Genomic DNA, 20,328 nt, shown 5'->3' on the forward strand with positions numbered 1-20,328 from the left:
TTTGTCATCGAATCTCAAATCCCAGTCCCACACTAAACTTCACCACATGTTATTAAAAAAAATCACACATTTATTTTATAAAAATTACATAGGCCTATGTATAGGGACCTGAAAAATTCGCGATCGCGATAAACCCGAAAAATAACACGAATTTCTTTATTTCACAGTAGAAACGCGATTTTTAATGTTTTGAGTCAATAACGCGAATTTGTTGTAAACAAATAAAAATTCACGATTCATTTAACGAATTTACGAGCTGGCGATATTTCCTATTGAATACATTGATATTTATAGTTTTCTTTGATATATGTGTTCTCTAAGTCGCTGTATCTAAATAAGTTCGACTAATCGATTTGGAGTAAAACATCCACACGCGATGCGAAACGATCGCCGTTTCAGATTTCACTTCTTGGGTTTTGACGTGATTGTCGCATACGAGTGATTTATCTAAAGTTTCATGCCGTTATTATAAGTTTAAAGATGCCAAAACTTCCATTCAGTGTACGGCAACGAGCCGACGAATTCAAAAGTGCCGGTGTTTATGCGTCAGATGCGTCAACGCTTATGTGTAAATACTGCAACTGCAGAGTAGTATTTGAGAGGAAAGATTCTGTTTGAAAAAAAAAAAAGTATAAAACATGTCAACTCTAAAAGAAAATACACGAATGGTTCTTCTGAAAGGAAAATCCAGACGTCTGTTGTCGAGAATTTCGGCAGCGTAAATCAACGTAAAATCGACATTGAACACATGGCAATGAAAACGAGAGGTATTCGCCAAGGCAAATTTACCGCTGGAGAAATTAGAAGACCCACATTTAAAGTCATGGTTAAATGTGTTCGTTGAAGGTAGGATTTTTCCCCGTTGCATTCTGAGTTAAGCTCTTCTGTTTTTATTACTTCTAGGTCATTAAATAAGGTATTGTTAGGTCCTACAGTGCATAGGCCTAACCATGTCGGAGAGTCGGTGAAACTCGCTGTTTTAATAAAAATAATGCCAATGTCCATACACATTGATAAGCTGAAGGCATAATTTTTTTCTTTCTTTCTTGAGGCTGGGTATAACCTTTGAATATATATACTGTATAGAAGTCGCCAGCCCAGGTTAAAACTTCTAATACGGTTTTGAGGTAGTTGGTTAATTCACCGCCGCAATTGCCACCATCTCTAAGGCATCTACTTGTGGTGGTCCCTGGCGGACAAGTGTTGAACTCTTCAAACACCCCTTCCCCCTCCCGTTGAACGAACTTGAGCTGCAGTGAATGATAGGTGGGGGGTGCGGGGAATGACAGCGGGCGACAGGGCTGCGCTCTAACGTGTAAATAACAACTAAGATGATACAGGGCGTTACGGCAGCGCACTGCAGCGGTGAAGTTCCTAAGCTGCTTATCTTACGCTTTTGAAAAACGTAGAGTAAATCCTATCCACTCGCGACTTCTATACAGTATATATATTCAAAGGTATAACTCAACTCATTCCCCACCCTCCTCCGTTTCTTTTTTTGCATTTTGCAATGTGTGAAAACACCACCTCGATCTGTACACAACTTACCTGCAATATTAAAAGTGTTTCCTAAAATTATTTCGGTGAATTACTCACCAAATATTTATTATATTTGTGATACACACGTGTTTAGTAAAGTAACTTAATGTAACTTAAGCCTATTTAGTAAAAATATGGTGGCAAGTTGGTAACTTGTAGGCCTACTTTATTTAGTATTTTTACTGCTTCAAAGTAGACAAAACTCAAAGTACAAAAATATGACATCGCAATTTTTTTTACAAAAAGTGTGTGAATTAATTTCCTTGATGTTAATAGGCCACTCTACTGTGGTATTAGAGTAATTAGGCCCAACTTACTTTTTCTGTAGCATTTTAGGTTAGGTTGCTTTTTTTTACCCCACAAACATTGACACTAACTTATTTGGTTTCTTGGAATGCAGAATGAATGTAAAAATTTATCCTAATGCAATAAAATGATTTAGCATCGTAGGTCTAGGCCTACCCTTTTACTAGCCTTTCCATTTTTAAAGTGCTCTATGACAAAATTCCTTTAGTGAAATTTCTTGTATTCAGTAAGTATTACTTTGTTAAATGATGATTTAAATTATTTTCTATGCAATTGTGTGTTATCAGCATATGTATTCAAAAGTAAAAATACTTGTTCAATCAAATAATCAGACATACTTCAGAATACTTAGAATACTTCATTTGAAACATCCACGATGTCAAATTAAAAATAAATTTTAAATAAAATAACCTCGCTTTTATATCACGAATTTTGGGGAAAATAACACCACTTTTGAGAAAAAATAACCCCACTTTTTTCAGGTCTCTACCTATGTATTAAAAAAATCACATGTGTATTTATAAAATTATAAAATAAGTGCATAGTATATACACCTGATATAAAATAGAGACAAATAACCTCAAAAACCACACAAGTATGCATCTGTCTAATTCTCTGTTAAATTAATCCTTCCTATGTTTTCAATAAAATATGTTTGTATAATAGACACCATTTAAAAAAAGTTACGTTTTTTTCTGCAATGTTATATTATTGAAGGTTGGAAATGATCGAGTAGTTATGCTAATTGACAAAATGCAGCGTAGTTAATCTTATGATTGTGCTATTTCCGTTACCTTTATAATATAGTTTAGGTATACAGTTTTCTAGAGCTGGACGAACCTCAGTTCTCTGGTTTCGAACCAAACCAAACTGAATCGAACCATAGCAAAAAAATTTCGAACCGAGCCAAACCGAACCTCATACAGAAATAATTGTTTTGAATTAAAATGAACCGACCACCAGCATTTTTGTCTTTAACTGAATAATGAGAAAGAAAGGTTCTCCAGCCATATGTAAAATTAAAACATTATATAGCTTAGCTTTATTAAAACATTGCAAAACATTTTATAAGTAAAGTTTATGCAACAAATAATGAAGGAAAGAAAACAGTTTAGAGAAAATCATTTTGCATTTAATTTCTTTATATAAATATATACTTTTAATTCATGAAGAAGTTCCATCTAAATTTCAAAAAGACTATCTTCCTTTTTCAGTGTACACTAACCTTCATTAAAAAAAATATAATGTTATAAAGATGACGAACATTCAGCATAAGGTCACATAACATATTTTTGTGGTAGACATAACCTAACATTTTTAATAAGTAAAACTTTTTAATAGGACATTAAAAAAAAGTCGAATGTGAATTAAGTTACCTATCTACATTACAAAACCCGCTGACTGCAGTTGCTGTTTTCTTGGAAGAATGCTGCTCGTCATCGTCAGAAGAAACTTTAGACATTTTTTGGGGTGGTTCTGGGTCATCTGGGTCATTATCTTTTCTCTAGGGATGGGATTTTCGAATCTTGGATTCGTCGAATATACCGAATCCTATGGATTCGAGGATTCGTAGGATCCGAGGTGGGATTCGAGGTGGGATTCGAGGTGGGTTTTTAAAAGTTTTAGGTAGTAATTGATAATTGTAGTGCTGGGCGAAGTTTGAAAATTTCGAACCGAACCGAACCCTTACGTTCGGTTCGGTTCGGTTCGAAACCTCTTAAAATATATTCGAAAAACCGAACGTTCGTTTAAAAAAAAAATTACGTTTTTCTAATTTTCTAACCCCCATTTGAGACCATTCACAAAACAGCTCAACAAAATTCTATTACTTGTAATATTCCGACTTTTATCGCATAATCGTCGCCTCAACAGTTTCAAGCGCAGACAAAATTAAAAAAAATGATTAATCGTCGCATAACTCGCATAGCATTTTTTCATATGGGCGCGCTTTGTTTTTTGATTACTTTAGAGAATTTTGTATGCATTTGTCGTACTACGTAATATAAACTATCGTACAAATGCCAAAGGTATTGTATATTATACCTTTAACTATAGTGCGTATACGAGAAGTGTTGTAAAATCACCAAACATTGCGTACCCCATACGTTAAACTAATGCGCATGTACGAGAACTCTCGTATTTCGGCAAAACTAACGTGATCAAGTTAACACAAGACAAATGCGGTAGGAAATGATTACATAAATTACGTATTTTAAATTACTGGGATGTATTTATTTTCTTTGGCCTTTTTGATTATAACAGTCAGGTAACGAAAATATTAATTTAATCTTGTGTATTAAAAGTACTGGTCTAGTAAATTTTACAGTACGGTACTAAGTTGACTAGCGTAGTCGCGGCAGCCATCATTATTTCTCGTGTTTTCTTTTTTCCGACGCAAATTGCTATAACCACACTTTTTACGTTACGTTTACAATATTATTGTTCTTGAGGTGATTTGCGATGAGCAGGCTTACGTCGTTTAAGTTTTCCAAATGGAGAAAAGATAATGACGACCCAGATGACCCAGAACCACCCCAAAAAAAAGTCTAAAGTTTCTTCTAACGAGCAGCATTCTTCCAAGAAAACAGCAACTGCAGTCAGCGGGTTTTGTAATGTAGATAGGTAACTTAATTCACATTCGCCTTTTTTTTGATGTACTATTAAAAAGTTTTACTTATTAAAAATGTTAGGTTATGTCTACCACAAAAATATGTAGATAGGTAACTTAATTCACATTCGTCTTTTTTTTGTGTCCTATTAAAAAGTTTTACTTATTTAAAATGTTAGGTTATGTCTACCACAAAAATATGTTATGTGGCCTTATGCTAAATGTACGTCATCTTTATAATATTTTTTTTAAATGAAGGTTAGTTACACTTAAAAAGGAATATAGTCTTTTTGAAATTTAGATGTAACTTATTCACGAATTAAAAGTTGGTATATATATAAGCTAAGCTATATAATGTTTTAATTTTACATATGGCTGGAGAATCTTTCTTTCTCACCACTCAGTTAAGACCAAAATGCTGGAACTTCTTCATGAATTAAAAGTTGGTATATATATAAGCTAAGCAATATAATGTTTTAATTTTTCATATGGCTGGAGAACCTTTCTTTCTCACCATTAAGTTAAAGACCAAAATGCTGGTCATCGGTTCATTTTAATTCAAAACAATTAATTCTGTATGAGGTTCGGTTCGGCTCCGTTCGAAACCAGAGAACTGAGGTTCGTCCAGCTCTAAAAAATTGTATACCTAAACTATATTATAAAGGTAACGGAAATGGCACAAACATAAGATAAACTACGCTGCATTTTGTCAATTAGCATAACTACTCTATCATTTCAAACCTTCAATAATATAACATTGCAGAAAAAAACGTAACTTTTTTTTAATGGTGTCTGTTATACAAACGTATTTTATTGAAAACATAGGAAGCATTAATTTAACAGAAAATTAGACAGATGCAAACTTACGAGTGTGGTTTTTGAGGTTATTTGTCTCTATTTTATATCAGGTGTATACACTATGCACTTATTTTATAATTTTATAAATACACATGTGATTTTTTTAATACATAGGCCTATGTAATTTTTTAAAATAAATGTGTGATTTTTTTTAATAACATGTGGTGAAGTTTAGTGTGGGTCTGGGATTCGAGATTCGATGACAAACACTGAGGATTCGAACAAGGATTCGGATTCGACCAAAATGTGGATTCGTCCCATCCCTACTTTTCTCCAATTGGAAAACTTAAACGACGTAAGCCTGCTCATCGCAAATCACCTCAAAAACAATAATATTGTAAACGTAACGTAAGAAGTGTAGTTATAGAGATTTGCATCGGAAAAAAGAAAACACGAGAAATAATGATGGCTGCCGCGACTACGCTAGTCAACTTAGTACCCTACTGTAAAATTTACTGGACCAGTACTTTTAATACACAAAATTAAATTAATATTTTCAGTACTTGACTGTTATAACCAAAAAGGCCAAAGAAAATAAATACATCCCAGTAATTTAAAATACGTAATTTACGTAATAATTTCCTACCGCATTTGTCTTGTGTTAACTTGATCACGTTAGTTTTGCCGAAATACGAGAGTTCTCGTACTTTGCTTTAGTTTAACGTATGGGGTACGCAATGTTTGGTGATTTTACAACACTTCTCGTACACGCACTATAGTTAAAGGTATAATATACTATACCTTTGGCATTTGTACGATAGTTTATATTATGTAGTACGAGAAATGCATACAAAATTCTCTAAAAAGTAAACAAAAAACAAAGCGCGCCTATATGAGAAAATGCTATGCGAGTTATGTGACGATTATTAAATTTTTATTTTTATTTTGTTTGCGCTTGAAACTGTTGAGGCGACGATTATGCGATACAAGTCGGAATATTACAAGTAATGGAATTTTGTTGTGCTGTTTTGTGAATGGTCTCAAATGGGGGTTAGAAAATTAGAAAAACGTAATTTTTTTTAAACGAACGTTCAGTTTTTCGAATATATTTTAAGAGGTTTCGAACCGTACCGAACGTAAGGGTTCGGTTCGGTTCGGTTCGAAATTTTCGAACTTCGCCCAGCACTACAATTTTCAATTACTACCTAAAACTCTGAAAAACCCACCTCGAATTCCACCTCGAATCCCACCTCGGATCCTACGAATCCTCGAATCCATAGGATTCGGTATATTCGACAAATCCAAGATTCAAAAATCCCATCTCTAAAATAACCCAAGATACTTTGTAATCAAATCTGAAAAACATAATTTTTGATTTGAGAACAATTTTTTTTTGAATCAGGACATTTGCATAGTTTGCGACCATCATATTGATAACGCTAGGTAGATATTTCTGATTACAGCTAAGTTATTTTTTTCCAGGAAATAGTTGGAATGACTTTCATATTTTAATATGCTTTGTTATCAATTTAGATTGTGTCAATAAATGATTTGTTAAGGGTTCATGTCTTTCAAGTGTTGCGTTCATTCACATGTTATTAATTTCTCACTTTTTCTTTTGTACAATTCAACCTAACTTTTTCTATCAATAAATCTTAAATCTAACTGAAGTCATGACACATAACTTTTTTCTAACAGAAGTTTGGTTTTTCAAAAGATACAGTATAATCACTCTAGTGAAAAAATGAGAATATGGCACCAGAAAAGGTCTAGTAAATAAGTAATAATAATATTAATTTTAATAATTTTCAAGTACTATGCACATTTTGATTGTGATTTCCACTCCCAAAAGCATTTCTCATAAACTGACAATCAAAAAAGTTGGGGGTCCCATCATATAGAACAGTAAGTATCAAAATTATTGCAAGCAAACCTGAACATGCAAGTCGGTGCCAAAGAGAGAGCAAGCAGCATGCACTACACACCCGGCAGGGTGTCGACGATGAAGCGGATGCACTCGGTGAACATGGCGAACGCCCGGTGAGCGTGCGGGCCGTCGGCGATGATCCAGGGGAGCAGCACGGAGCGATCGTCGGCCAGCTGCTGTATCCACGCTGCAGTCGGCTCCTTCAGGTTCTTGGTGAGGTACGGCGCGACCCACGGCGAGAACATGTTGCTCAGCGACGGCCACAGCTGCTCGCACACTGCAAGACACCACTATGTTTACTGGAGCAAGTATAGAGCGGCCAAACATCTTGCAAGCTGAGCTTCATGGTTAGATGAAATAAAGTTTCTCGGAAAGAACGGGAAAAGCCAAATAGTAATTGGAGCCAACGGAACTAATGAGTGCCAACTTTGCACCGCCCAGTTGCACATCAACTGTTCTAAAAAAAATAATCAATCTTTGTACATACAAATACAGCACCCAAAGGAATTTTTCAATCTCTTTGGCCGCAACCCACTGATAAGTATGACCTTCTGTCTCGCTTCTCACCCTGTGCTAACAGCTCACAAGACATCTGGCGTGTACTATAAGGAGATTGTACCTGGCAACTACATTCTTCTTTGTAATAGTGAAGTGAGCAGTGAAAATCAACAAGCAGATACTAACGTAATGCCTTACTATGTACTTAACAGTAAATTCCCTTTACTGCTTTAGTCTCACGCACAATACAACAAAGCATAAAATACCATATTTACTCTAGTATGGGTCCCATATTTTATAGCGATTTTTAGTGTAAAAATAATGTACTACAGCACCTTACGCAAATTATTAACATTGGGTTAAAAAAAATAATATTGTACGGTGTGGTTGAATATGTGTGTAAATAAGTAACCTATGTTGGTTTTTAATAAATACCGTATTTACCCATGTACCACCCGCACATTTTTTCTGAAAAACAACATTCAAAAGTCGGGGTGCGGGTCATACACGAAATTTGAGGTTTTGGACAACAATGAAGACTGAAAAAATTGGATTTATAGTACATTACCGAATGCTGGACGCATTTATTACAATGAAAATACAGCGAAACCCCTTATTTACGTTACCGTTATTTACTTTTTCCCGACATTTGCACCATTTTATTTCGGTCCCGTTTTAACCTCACATGATGCAATGCAATAAATTGCCGTTGTTTACAACGCGCGTATAAACTGCTTCCCGTAATTTACGCGGTTTATTCTGAGATTAACGCTTTCTAATAAATTTAAATAATCGTAATACGACGTATTCTGATGTGTTTTCAAGACGTTTTTAAAAGTATTAAACTTTATCCGTAACGTGTCGGGAGTCGCTGTAATCCACCTATAAAACGTAAACAGCGCCAGTTGGCATCATTCGGTATAGAGCGCACGCACGTAGTCGAAGATCGATAGCGATAGCTCGCAAACTTCTTGCTACGCGCACGCTCTGTTTACAACCGAGTTAACTATAACTGGCATCAATACAACTCACGTTTTTGCTACGGGTTTTTTTTACGTTGAATAAAATGGTTTTATGGCATCACTCATTATTTTTAATTATTTGGCACTACGAGCTTTATTTTTATTTGCAGGATGTTGCAACGGACTGAACAGTTGACGATTGTGGTTATTGCATACAAACATTTTAAAATTTATTTCACCAAATTTACGTCTGTTGTTTAGCAAAATTGATCTACTATTTTGACAATGAATATTACTGGGTTTTTTTTCTTAATATTTCATGCATTTGTGTTAGTAAAATTCTGTGCTGCAGTTATAAAGAGTTTTCTTTGTTGTTACAATGACAGACTCTTTTTCCCTATTTATGCAGGCACATGTAAATAGACATTACAGTGAAAAAATTTTTTTTCCAGAGAGTATGTTGAAAATTTGGGGTGCGGGTCATACATGGGGGCGGGTGGTACATGGGTAAATACGGTATAACTCCATGAGTAAGTTTAATTGTTAAGTCAAAATATCTTAGCAGTTGCATGAAACTCCGTGAACAGCACCGTTAACCGTTATTATGTGTGCCGTGTCTGCCGCTCGATCGGTCACAGCGCCGGCAAATGACGTGTCTACTGTGCTGGGAGAACGAGGAGAGAAGAGGAAGAGAGGGAGCAAGAGTGTGCGTGCATGTGTGTGCATGAGACCATGTGGCAGTGTTGACGGTGTTCCCTCCCTCTCTTCGTAAATGTCCCAAGAACTGGCACCCACACAATTAACATGTCTATCTTGACAGGTGTCCATGATGCAACTGTGCCCAATAATTATTGTTTTTGATTAAGATTTTCCATGTTTTCAACTGAACATACCATGACAAAACTGCAGCCATCGTTGGTTTTATAAGTGCACATTTTATGTTCCTCCAGTCTCATGGTAACATGCGTGCTAGTTTTTATAGAAGGAACTGACAAAGAGTAGCTTGCCGCCTCTTCTCTCTTCTTTGTCTTCATAGGAAGTGTGGGAATTCGTGGGGGATGTAAATATGAGGGGTAGGGGGAAGTGGGCCACCTCACACCCTCCTGCCGACGACAAAGAAGAGCCGAGGGTCAATGCCAGAATCATATTTCTTACGTGCCAATAAGCTGAGAAAAGGAACACTTCACTTGTATCCACGTAACTCTAGTGAAAACAGATATATGGTGTGACCCATACACAGGGGCGACCCTTTCGGTGAAAATTTTAGATTTTTTGGCTCTAAACTTGCAATTAAGGGTACAACTCATATGCAGAGGCGACTGTTCTGTAGGTAAATATGATAAGTCAATTCCTTGAAGTGAAGGTATATAGGAAATAGGAACATAATTTATCTCAACACAGAATTTTGTGTTTTTATTTATGTTTTCTTCATGTTTTTAACAGACATTATTTTACATGTTATATATTGTTACTGCATTAATTGATGTAAAACTATAATACTCATGCTCACTGTTTAGAGTTAATTTAAAAGATTGACATGTTTCATTAATAAACATTAATGTAACAAAACTAAGGGTATGAAAGTTTGACCAGAAAAATTTTTTTTTGATCTTATGTTGGTATAAGTTAGACATTAATTGTAACACAGGATTATTACACTCTAAATTCAGATATATTGTGTTTACAATGATTTTTGTGTGTGTTAATCACGTCCACTATCTTGTTTTCGTCTTTTGGAGGCAGCCATCTTAGATCTGACGTATTGTTTTCATCTGCTAGCATGCCCTACCACCATGTTAGTTTAATTTTTACCCACTAGAGTGCAGTAATCATTTATAACTGTTATACAATCACAAACTCAGTTGTCGTGTGTCCAAGTAAATATATACAAAACCGGATAAACAAAGAAAATAATATGAAGCTAATTTAAATGCTCTTAAAAAGTATGTGAAAATATTCAATCCGAACCAGTATATGAAATGCTAAAGTTATCCCAACACTAAACCTGTAGTGCTATGTAGAAGCCATCCAACCCACAGCAGTCAAACCTGAGAACTAGTCTCAAATATATACTCTCAACATACATATTGATAAGCGAACCCAGGGGTTCCCATACATCTAGACATGCAACTCCCTAAATCTAGAGACTTCTGGCTGTGTCCCAAATTTAATTCAATATGAGGTTCTTTCCAAAAATTGTTCAATTAAACAGTTTAGCATAAAACACACAAACTATAATGTCTAAATTCGATTTTAAAGTAAAATTAAAATTTATAATTATAATTGAACTTTGGCAATGTTTATAATCAGGCAATTTTATAAATAAAAAGAGATGGTGGAAAGGATTTAAAATAACTGTATACAGTTATGCTCACTTGTGTTGCTACGCAAGTCATCCATACGTCAGTCAATTGCTCGAGTGATTGTGTGGGTGGGGGGGGGGGGGGGGGAGAGAGGGGAAAGCTGCAGCACCCTTTGTGATGCTAGGTGGCGGCCCTGAGAGCCCCAGCGCATATTTTGTGAACTCTAAGCTACTGTGTTCTATAGGGATGTGCGAGTACCCGATATTTTCGGGTACAGTTTGAATCCACAATTACCCGAACCCGGAATCGTTGTACGTACATGGATTCGAACAGTATCACGAATATTCACAAAAGTTATAAATTAATTTAATACGGCTCAAAAGTACTAGCAGTGAAAAATATAATTAGGTTACTATTACATAAGTATTTATAATATGATTTCTCAAAGAACGATTAAATAATTAACACAGTGACATTAAAAGAATTTCGAGATTTCGAGGGCTTAAACTATAATTATGAATTTAGTCTTATAGCAAACTATAAACTAAAAACAATTACATACCTACAAGAAAAAAAGTCTTGGTTATTTATTAGAGAAAAATTGTTTCTTTTGCTGAAATGTTTATAAAACTGAGATTTCCCTGTGGCGTGCAGTTTATTACGATTGAGTTGGAGAATCAAATATGTTTTGGTTTTCATATTTTAAAGTGTTTTTTATTAATTAAGTTTACATAATTATAAACATTTTAATCTCAGTGTAATAAATAATTGACAGAAGTTACAGTTAAAAAAAAGAGAACACACATTAGTTTTAAATTAATCAGTTATTTTTAATTATTCTGTGCTTAATAGGTATTCGGAATCGAATTCATATCTCAAATATTGCCAGGGATTCGAATCGAACTGAAAATCAAGGATTCCCACATCCCTAGTGTTTTATATCACACAGTCGTCGCAGCGTTATTTTAGGGCATCAAAATTTAGAGAAGAAAATTCTTGAATATGTTTTTGATCTTGCTGTTGGATTCTGAGCACTTTGTGTAGGTAGTTTTCCCGTATAAAACACTGTATTTTAAAAGTGAAATCTAATATTCCTTTGGATATTACCACTTAATTATTTAGATATCAGAAATACAAAGTTGTCTCATGTGTAAATTTTCTTTTAAAGACGTTTTGAAATGTTATAACCTCTATCTGTTCATCTTAGTCGCAGCTGTGTACCGCTCATAAAAATGTAGCCAGCACTAGTTGGCAACGGTCATGTTTGGATATGTTGATTCCCGTACAGAGTGTGCGCACGTAGTCAAATATCAATACCGAAAGCTCGCCAATTGCATGCATTGCATGCACTCTGTCTAGAGCCGAGTTAAGTACATTTGATAGCCCGTACTCTTTCGTGGTGTGTACTATGAAAATAATTATGCATTAGATTTGGCTCACGTTTGGGTGACTGTTTTTGTTTTTCTATTTAATTTAAACAAAATATTTTTTTTTAAATAAACGTACTTTCCATGAATAGGTTTTGTTTTTATGAATAACTTTACCTAACAAAAAATGCTTCTTTTGCACAAAATTAGCACCCCTACATTTCAAACTTGATTTTAGTACTAAATGTGCGACAATTATGCGATAAAACAAGGTAATCAAAGAAAAACAGTTGGTTATTATGGCAGCTATAAGTATTATGAGAGAGAGATCTTTAATTTCATTCAAACACTTAAATGTTGAGTTGGTCAGAAGTAATTTTATTATTTTTTGAGTGATGGTCTCTTTCTGCATAACTGAATTTAAATACGTTCTTTAAATGATTTGTGTGATGGGGAATTTTTATTTAATACAATTTCTTGGACATACACCATTGCAGTTTTGCACTGTTTGTCATGGGAAAAATTGGTAAATGCAAAATAAGAAATAAAAAATTAAAAGATGATTAATCTGTTCGTGCCTGATGATGGGAACAGATACCAGTTCCTGAAACGTTCCAACTGCTTTGTCATAGGAAACCTACTGTGTTCGTCAGTTTGTTGTTGTCTGTCTACACTTACTGTTATTGTTGAAACTGTCTTATCGTTGTTAGTCCTTTGTGTTCGTCTGTACTGTTATTATTTTTGTTATGACTAAATTCCTTCTATGGAATTCTTGAGCTATCTGATATTTAAGTTTAAATGTCTTCTTTTGAGCTGCCGTTATGTTGTCTATAATACTTGTTTAGGTTCATTGTTGAGTTTATTTGTTTGACATCAGCCGATTTAGGCTTGTTTTCTGTGGGTTTATGTTTTCATTTTTTATTTATTATTTTGCATTTATGAATTTTTCCCATGACAAACAGTGCAAAACTGCAATGGCATATGTCCAAGAAATTGTATTAAATCAAATCAACTCTAATAGTTGTCAAGCAGAGTCACAGGCTGAGTTACGTTTGTCGGACAGAGAACCGCTGTCCCTCTGCAGGGTGCTGACGACGAGTGCGTGGCCCATCATGCCCAAGAAGATGGTGAGTGGCTCTATGTAGAGTCGGTACTTGGGGTACAGCCCGTAGAGTCCGTACTGCAGCCGCTCCTTCAGGAAGTGGCTCGCCAGCAGGGTCACGGTCTCCCGGAGCTGTGCACGTTCAAACACCACATACAGCTGTGCAATGAAACCTCCTTACAATATGGTCCTTGGTGCCTAGAACACTAACACATTATCCTCACATAACAAGGGTCATGTGTGGGATCAACACACAGGCCATGATTCAAATTTATGAGCATTAAGAAGTTACGAAATTGGTTCAGAGCCCACTATAACCTGGAAGGTCCTGTCGCCATAAGCCTCAATGTATAGCCTTTAGTAGTACGTGTTCATCAGTTTATCCTACAAATGTGAACACAACTTGAAAATTTTCTCTAGATGACGGTTTTGGAAATCCAGTAATTGGTATAGTCATAGTTTTCTGACCCGAACTGATCGCTTACAACAGCATACTGCACTGTGCGTCCTGCCTGCCCTTATGCCCTATCATCACTGGGGGAAGGGGGAATAATGAGAGAGGGGGGAGTAAAAAGGCAGGAAGCCTCCCAGCCTGGTTGGCCAAAGAGGGGAGACGAGACCTGCCCAAGCACCGGGTTGCCGCGCAGCTGCAGCGAACGAGACCAGCGGCGCTCCCCCAACCTTCGAGGCCCCTGTTCGAGTGGAGAAGCACCCAGACTGCACTGCCCAGCCCCTCCGTCGGAGGAACCTGGCGCTCTGAGCCCACCACCGAGCTGTCCTGTGGCGGCACAACGCAAAAGGAAATACACCTGACCGCCACTTCACTCTCCGGGGGACCAGCAAGGAGGGCAGCAAAAGTTCACAGGCTATAGTAAGAGTGACAGCATTGCAGGCCACGTAAAGGACAATAAAATAGCAATTAACAGTGCAGAGTGAGCGTATTTATACTTGTTTTCCATGGAATGTGGCTTACAGTTAATTGAATGTAATAATAACCATAATAAAAAATATATGTTTAGGTAAACTCTCCTTATATAGTAAGTCTTTAAAACCTTTAAAAGCCATAGGTACACATCTACAAAAAAAATACTTTCTCATTAAATCACATGAATAAATATACAATGACAAGCTATCTGTTGACTAAAAAAATCTTGCAGGTTAACAAGTTAAACAAACAAGGTCCCTGCAATGCACGAAAATCCAAAATGAGCTGTTACCTCATCGTGAGCAAGCAGCACCTGCTCAGTAGCATACTTCCGGATCTCTTCCTTGACCTTGCCCACATTGAGGCCCGGCCTGAAGCGGCGCTGAATCGGTTCCTTGCCCGCGATCAGCGTGTTCAACATGTCGAACCAGATGTCGATGGAGAAGCTCTGGTTTTCGCTGGCTTTCAGCATGAGGTTTAGCACTTCGCCGTAGTGCTCGGGGAAGTCATGGAGAAGAATCAACCTCAGATGCTTCCGGTACACCTATTCCCAAAGATCACACGCATTGTACACACCATGCCACAATTTTTAATTGTGTTTGTTTTCCTTACCAAAATGTAGCAGCTGCAAAACATCTACAAACATTTGTCGCATATGTATGTTCAACAATATTCATGAATACAGAGATTGGTCAGTGAAGGAGAGACATCATCTATAACTTTATACTAGTAATACAATACCTAGTTGTGCTGTATGAAATGTGTGATTATCAAAAAACTTCTAGCAAGAGCCTAGCTCCCCATGGGCCACGTCACGGCCCAGGGACAGAGTCGATAGCCGGGTCCACATGCCCATCCACGTGGTGGTGTCCAAGATCTCTATTTATGCTGCCAAACTCCCCCCCCCCCCCCCCCCCCTCCGACACTACTTAATGAATGCTTTAAATTACTACTTCAGACATATGCAAAAAATATTTGACATCTGTTCTGAATGCAACACACAAGTATTCTGTTCAAATTAGTACTAGTTTCTGTTTGTATTTTATACCACTAACGAGCTCAAAAGCATGGGCTATTTAGGTGATAGACATATAGACAGACAGACCCATAATTGGCACAACGATATGGTTCAATATGGTTGGTTACAGAATTCTGAGAAGCTTGAACAGCTGCTGAAACATGAAACAGAAATATTGGCTTCAATCACAATACTAAAAAATGGTTTAAGAGGAAAGCGAGTACCTAAGGCTTTTGTTAAGAAATTTTCTTTGCAAATACTTTCTTACAAACCCAAAGGAAACAAGCTTTTGCGGTACAGGCAATTAAAAGTATAAATGAACTATTATATCAAGGAGATGCTAATTTTTAAGTTCAAGCATATTCTAACATCACACAATCTATGAAAACACAAAAACTTATTAAGAACTATACAACCTACCTGATCACTTTTTATCTGTCTTGTAGGATATTATTTACAATAACATTAAAATATGTATTATAAATTCCTAAAAATGTCTTAACTCCATTAACTAAAATAGCACTGTCCTTGCATTCTAATTTGTTTCTCAACCTCGCCTATACAAAACCTGCTGTTGCTATTTGAGTTCGAGCCAAGCTGTTAAATATAAAGGCATGAGGATCAAGTGCACCCACCACATAAATTGTTCCACCCCAGGTTATTTGTTTATGTACAACTAGATTTATTTACGCTTATCACAAAGTATACCAACACTACTAATTTAGCACAAGAACTAACTACAAAAAAGCAGCTTAAAGTGAATGTACCAATCAGTTCTTACAAGTTCTTGCAACTATAGATTCCTGAGCAAGAACTCTCTACAGCTAGCGATATGGACTTGCTCATGTAACTGTCAGATGGTTGTGGTTTAATACAAGACTGCAGCAGCACCTCAGAATTGTCTAGCATTTTCATATAATGAAAACATACTAATTAAATTAAAACAAGGGCTAAAGGGGAGGATAAACATAAAAAAATAAAGAAAATACTAATACTATTATTATGAACTCAGCACACAATTTTGGGTGTTATTATCTTTAGAATAATTATCTGAACAGACCAAAAATATATTTTTCCAGTAACTCACCTCATACAGCATGAGATAGCGGTCATCAGGACTGACACCAGCAAAGGAGAGAGCTTTACCCACTAGCTCGATGAACTGTGACCGCTCACTGAGTCGTGGTCGGCGCAAAATCAACCACCGCGCAACATCAAACTGGAATAATTATACCAAATGTGAAAAATATCACATGTAACATCTTTATGCACTAAACCAATATAATATTGTACCATTCAATGATCAAAACCATTAGGTGGAACAAAAAAATTAAAATATATAAGCATAGAGAAAAAACAATTTCATAACAGCACATGTTGCATAGTTGCGAAGCCCTGCTTACAATTTACTTTCAGCATATTTCATATACTTCACCAAAAATAAATAATTAAAACTGCTATGAACCTCATTAATATCTTCTTTACATACATCAATTATGTGAAACGGGCAAATTTCTGCAGATACTACTAGAGATGGGCCAAAGTTTGAAAACTTGAGCCAATTCGAATTTAAGCCTTTTGAATCGGTTCAACAATCAAGCTTACCTACTTTACTAGTATATCATATTTTTGGCCTATCTCCCTACCTTTACATCAATCACATGTGAGTTGGCAAAAATATTTTTGAGATATAAAATGTATTTACTATATTTCTTTTAACAAGACTGCAGTGAGACAGCAGTTATTTGCAATCATTGGTATGCATCCTCATTCCTATCTAATACTGACAGTAAATATGAAAATGATTTTATAAGCCCAATATTTGCAACTCACGTCCTTAATGAAATAAAGCAGTAAAATACTTCTAGGCACGGCAATTTAAGAAAAAAAAAAAGTCATATACAATGCCCGCAGCATTGGAAAAGCCAAAATCTACATCACACACTGATATTTATAATTTTCTAATATACCTACTATAGTTAGCTATAAAACATAAAATTACGTACGTTATATATTACACCCAAAACTCTCCCTGAAAGCTAAAATTAGTCTTCAACGTCTGCAACACTCACAAAACTATTTAACTGTTTATTAAAATCACTATTTTAACAACACGTCAAATGTAAACAAATGCTTGGACAAGACGCTGTAGTGGTCTAACACTATTATATTTAAAATGTTAAAATATGCAACAGAGCTCTTTCTACAAGCAGCACAAGTCAAATTTTATTAACCAACTGTGTTTTTCAAAAAACTTGTCCATCTTAATTTAATGAGCCATAAGACATGGACCTATCAGCCTTATTCCTGACAGCTATGTCCATACACACTGTGGATGGAGGTGGAAGCACTACAGACGGGACGGACCTTGGACAGCAGCACGAAGCAGAGCTCCGGGAGGGCCTTCTGGCAGGCAGTGTCGACGACGAGGGCGTACAGCTGCAGGAAGGTGATGGTGCCGGCGACGGTGGGCGTGAAGTGGGGTCCCAGCAGACCGGCCAGGCTCGGCTGCTGCGTCACGGTGGCCAGGAGCCGCAGGCACTCGCCCTCCTGCCCGCTCACGAACACCTGCGCCGTGCCAGCACTGCCGTTATACTGCGCGCACCCGCAGTGCCGTGCCAGGGGGGGGGGGAGAGTGCACCTCTTCACCCCCGCGTGCAAGCCACTCAACTGGCATGCAGTTCTCGCATGATACTTTTATCAATGAGCCTATATTTCAATTATCAACTGGAGTATGTATTAAAGAAAATGGCTGCTTGCACATATGTATACATACTAATCACAATATTGTGTTCCAAATTCTTCATACTAAATATAAATCTGCAAAAAAAATCACCCTATTTTTTTTTGCAGTAAAAAAATACAAGCTTATTTAAAAATGAAACCGTGATACAAAATTGCTGAAAAGGATTAAAAAAAAATAGTGATGGGTCGAATCCCATTTTTCCCGAATCCGAATATTGAATTCGAATACCAAACAGTACCTCGAATCCACCCCTCGAATCCGAATCCAGATCTCAAGGGTTAATTATAAAATAATTTATAAGTTAAGAGAAAAAGTTAAACATTATGCAGAATTATTTAACCCTTTAAATTTGTATTTAAAAAAACAAGGATTTTGACACCGTCTGGATCAAGACGATTCCGTTTTTGGTCACATATGTTTCCTGCAGTGCTGAAAAAACGTTCAGAGAACACTGTCGCAGGTGGTGAACACAAATATTTTTTGGACAGTTTATGTAGCCTGGGTGAACACGCAGACTGAGTTTTCCAGTATCCGAGGATGTTTATTTCTGGGTTAACTGTAGGATCACGTAAGAATCTGGTCACATCAATTGCTGTAGAATCCGACTTGGTGGATTTAAGGCATTCAGGCATTATCTGTGAGTACAGTGATTCATGTATCCACGGAAATCGGAAAACGAAATTCAACATCCAACGGAACAATATTTTGTAGTTACCAACTTGACATTTGTTTAAAGTCCCAAATGAAGATAAACGCTTTCCTGAAATATTTAATGGAAACTGAAAGGCACCATCTTGGCTTCAATGGTTTTAGGCCATAATAAATATTGTTGTGCGTCTTTTAAAATTAAGCCTCATAGTGATATATATGCCCATTAAAATTCTTTATATTAATATTAGTTATTTTTTGTGTTGCTCAAAATGATTGGCTAACAAATTCATTGGTTGGCCATCATGGAATTCTCAGATAATACATATTTTAACGTTGGTAGTCTACACAAACCAAACTTGGTACTAAAAAAAAATTCATAAACAGAACGTGTATCAGAATATTTAAAATTGAATCGCGATTAAAATAATAATTGTATAATGTATTAATTTTTGTCATTCATTATTTCATTGTCATTACTACATGTGCGACCGTAACTTGTGATGAAAGTCGGCATTATTGTTGTATCACTAAGTAACAGATTTCTCGGTAAAGTTATTAAAAAAACAAGATTCATATTACTAGTCTAGATCCTAAATGTGCTTTATTTTATTTTTTAGCATATTCTGAGAATACATCTGTGATTTGTGCCTTATTTAATGCCAATGTAGCGACAATGCATCCATGTTCATGAATATAAAGTAAGTTTTCCAAATCAGTACATGCTTCATAATTTTTTTATATAATAACGCAGGCCTGCCGTTTTTACGGACTTTATCCGTTTTCACAGATATTTGAAGCTTAAAACGGACTAACGGATAAACTGCGACATTCACGGATATTTACGACGCTTCGCCAATATTTTCATTTTTGAATTTCATTCGTGTAAATATTTACATTCAATTACCTATTTGAAGTTGTCAAACCATACAAGCATCCAACAGTAAAGCAAACACTCACATTACGTGTAGCGCCATGGAACTTCCAATCGTTTAACCACAAACCAAAAACATTTACTCCCAAATAGCGTTTCATGAAGTACAATATCTATGGTTTCGGGGGAAATGTTTTTGTTTGTTGAGTTAAACGCTAAGAAGTGTCATGGCGTCAGTAAACATTGTTTTTTTTTTTTTTTGCCGTTGCAATGTTTAAGGTGCGGCATTTGTTTACAAACTTCTTACGTGATTTAAGTAGTAGTTTTTGTCTTAGCTGATTGTGATGGAGAAAAAAAGGTAAGGCTTCGCCAGACAGGTCACTTTATAAACAGCGTTATCGTAAAGAATGGGAGCAAGAATTGAAATGGTTGAGGCGTGGCAAAACGGAATTTTCCGCCCTTTGTTCGACTTGCAACTCGGAACTGAACGTGACAAAGGGCGGCTTGAAGACGCAAGTTCATGCGAAAAACCAACGAGCTACTGATCAGAGTTGTTCTTTGACGAGTTTTGTAACCAAACCAAATAAAATAATTGATGCGGAACTGTTATGGGCGAACTTCGTTTGTGAAAACAATTTATCTGTGAAACTCAGTGATAATTTCACGAACTTGTCCCTCAAATGTTTCCAGATAGTGAAATTGCAAGA

At 36.2% G+C, this 20,328-nt stretch overlaps 1 protein-coding gene across 1 annotated transcript in view; it reads right to left on the reverse strand.

The window, feature by feature from the left end:
• The window catches only part of LOC134533192 (ectopic P granules protein 5 homolog), a 147,761-nt gene that overhangs the window by 24,149 nt on the left and 103,284 nt on the right, over positions 1-20,328 (reverse strand). The window contains exons 21-25 of the mRNA XM_063370564.1: positions 17,721-17,921; positions 16,441-16,572; positions 14,628-14,879; positions 13,359-13,542; positions 7,237-7,455 (exon numbers count right to left, since the gene is read on the reverse strand). Coding sequence (XP_063226634.1) covers positions 7,237-7,455; positions 13,359-13,542; positions 14,628-14,879; positions 16,441-16,572; positions 17,721-17,921 — 988 coding nt within the window. The remainder of the gene's footprint in view (positions 1-7,236; positions 7,456-13,358; positions 13,543-14,627; positions 14,880-16,440; positions 16,573-17,720; positions 17,922-20,328) is intronic.

The sequence above is a fragment of the Bacillus rossius genome, chromosome 6 (assembly GCF_032445375.1).
Source record: "Bacillus rossius redtenbacheri isolate Brsri chromosome 6, Brsri_v3, whole genome shotgun sequence".
In the NCBI taxonomy this organism is placed as follows: Eukaryota; Metazoa; Arthropoda; class Insecta; order Phasmatodea; family Bacillidae; genus Bacillus; species Bacillus rossius.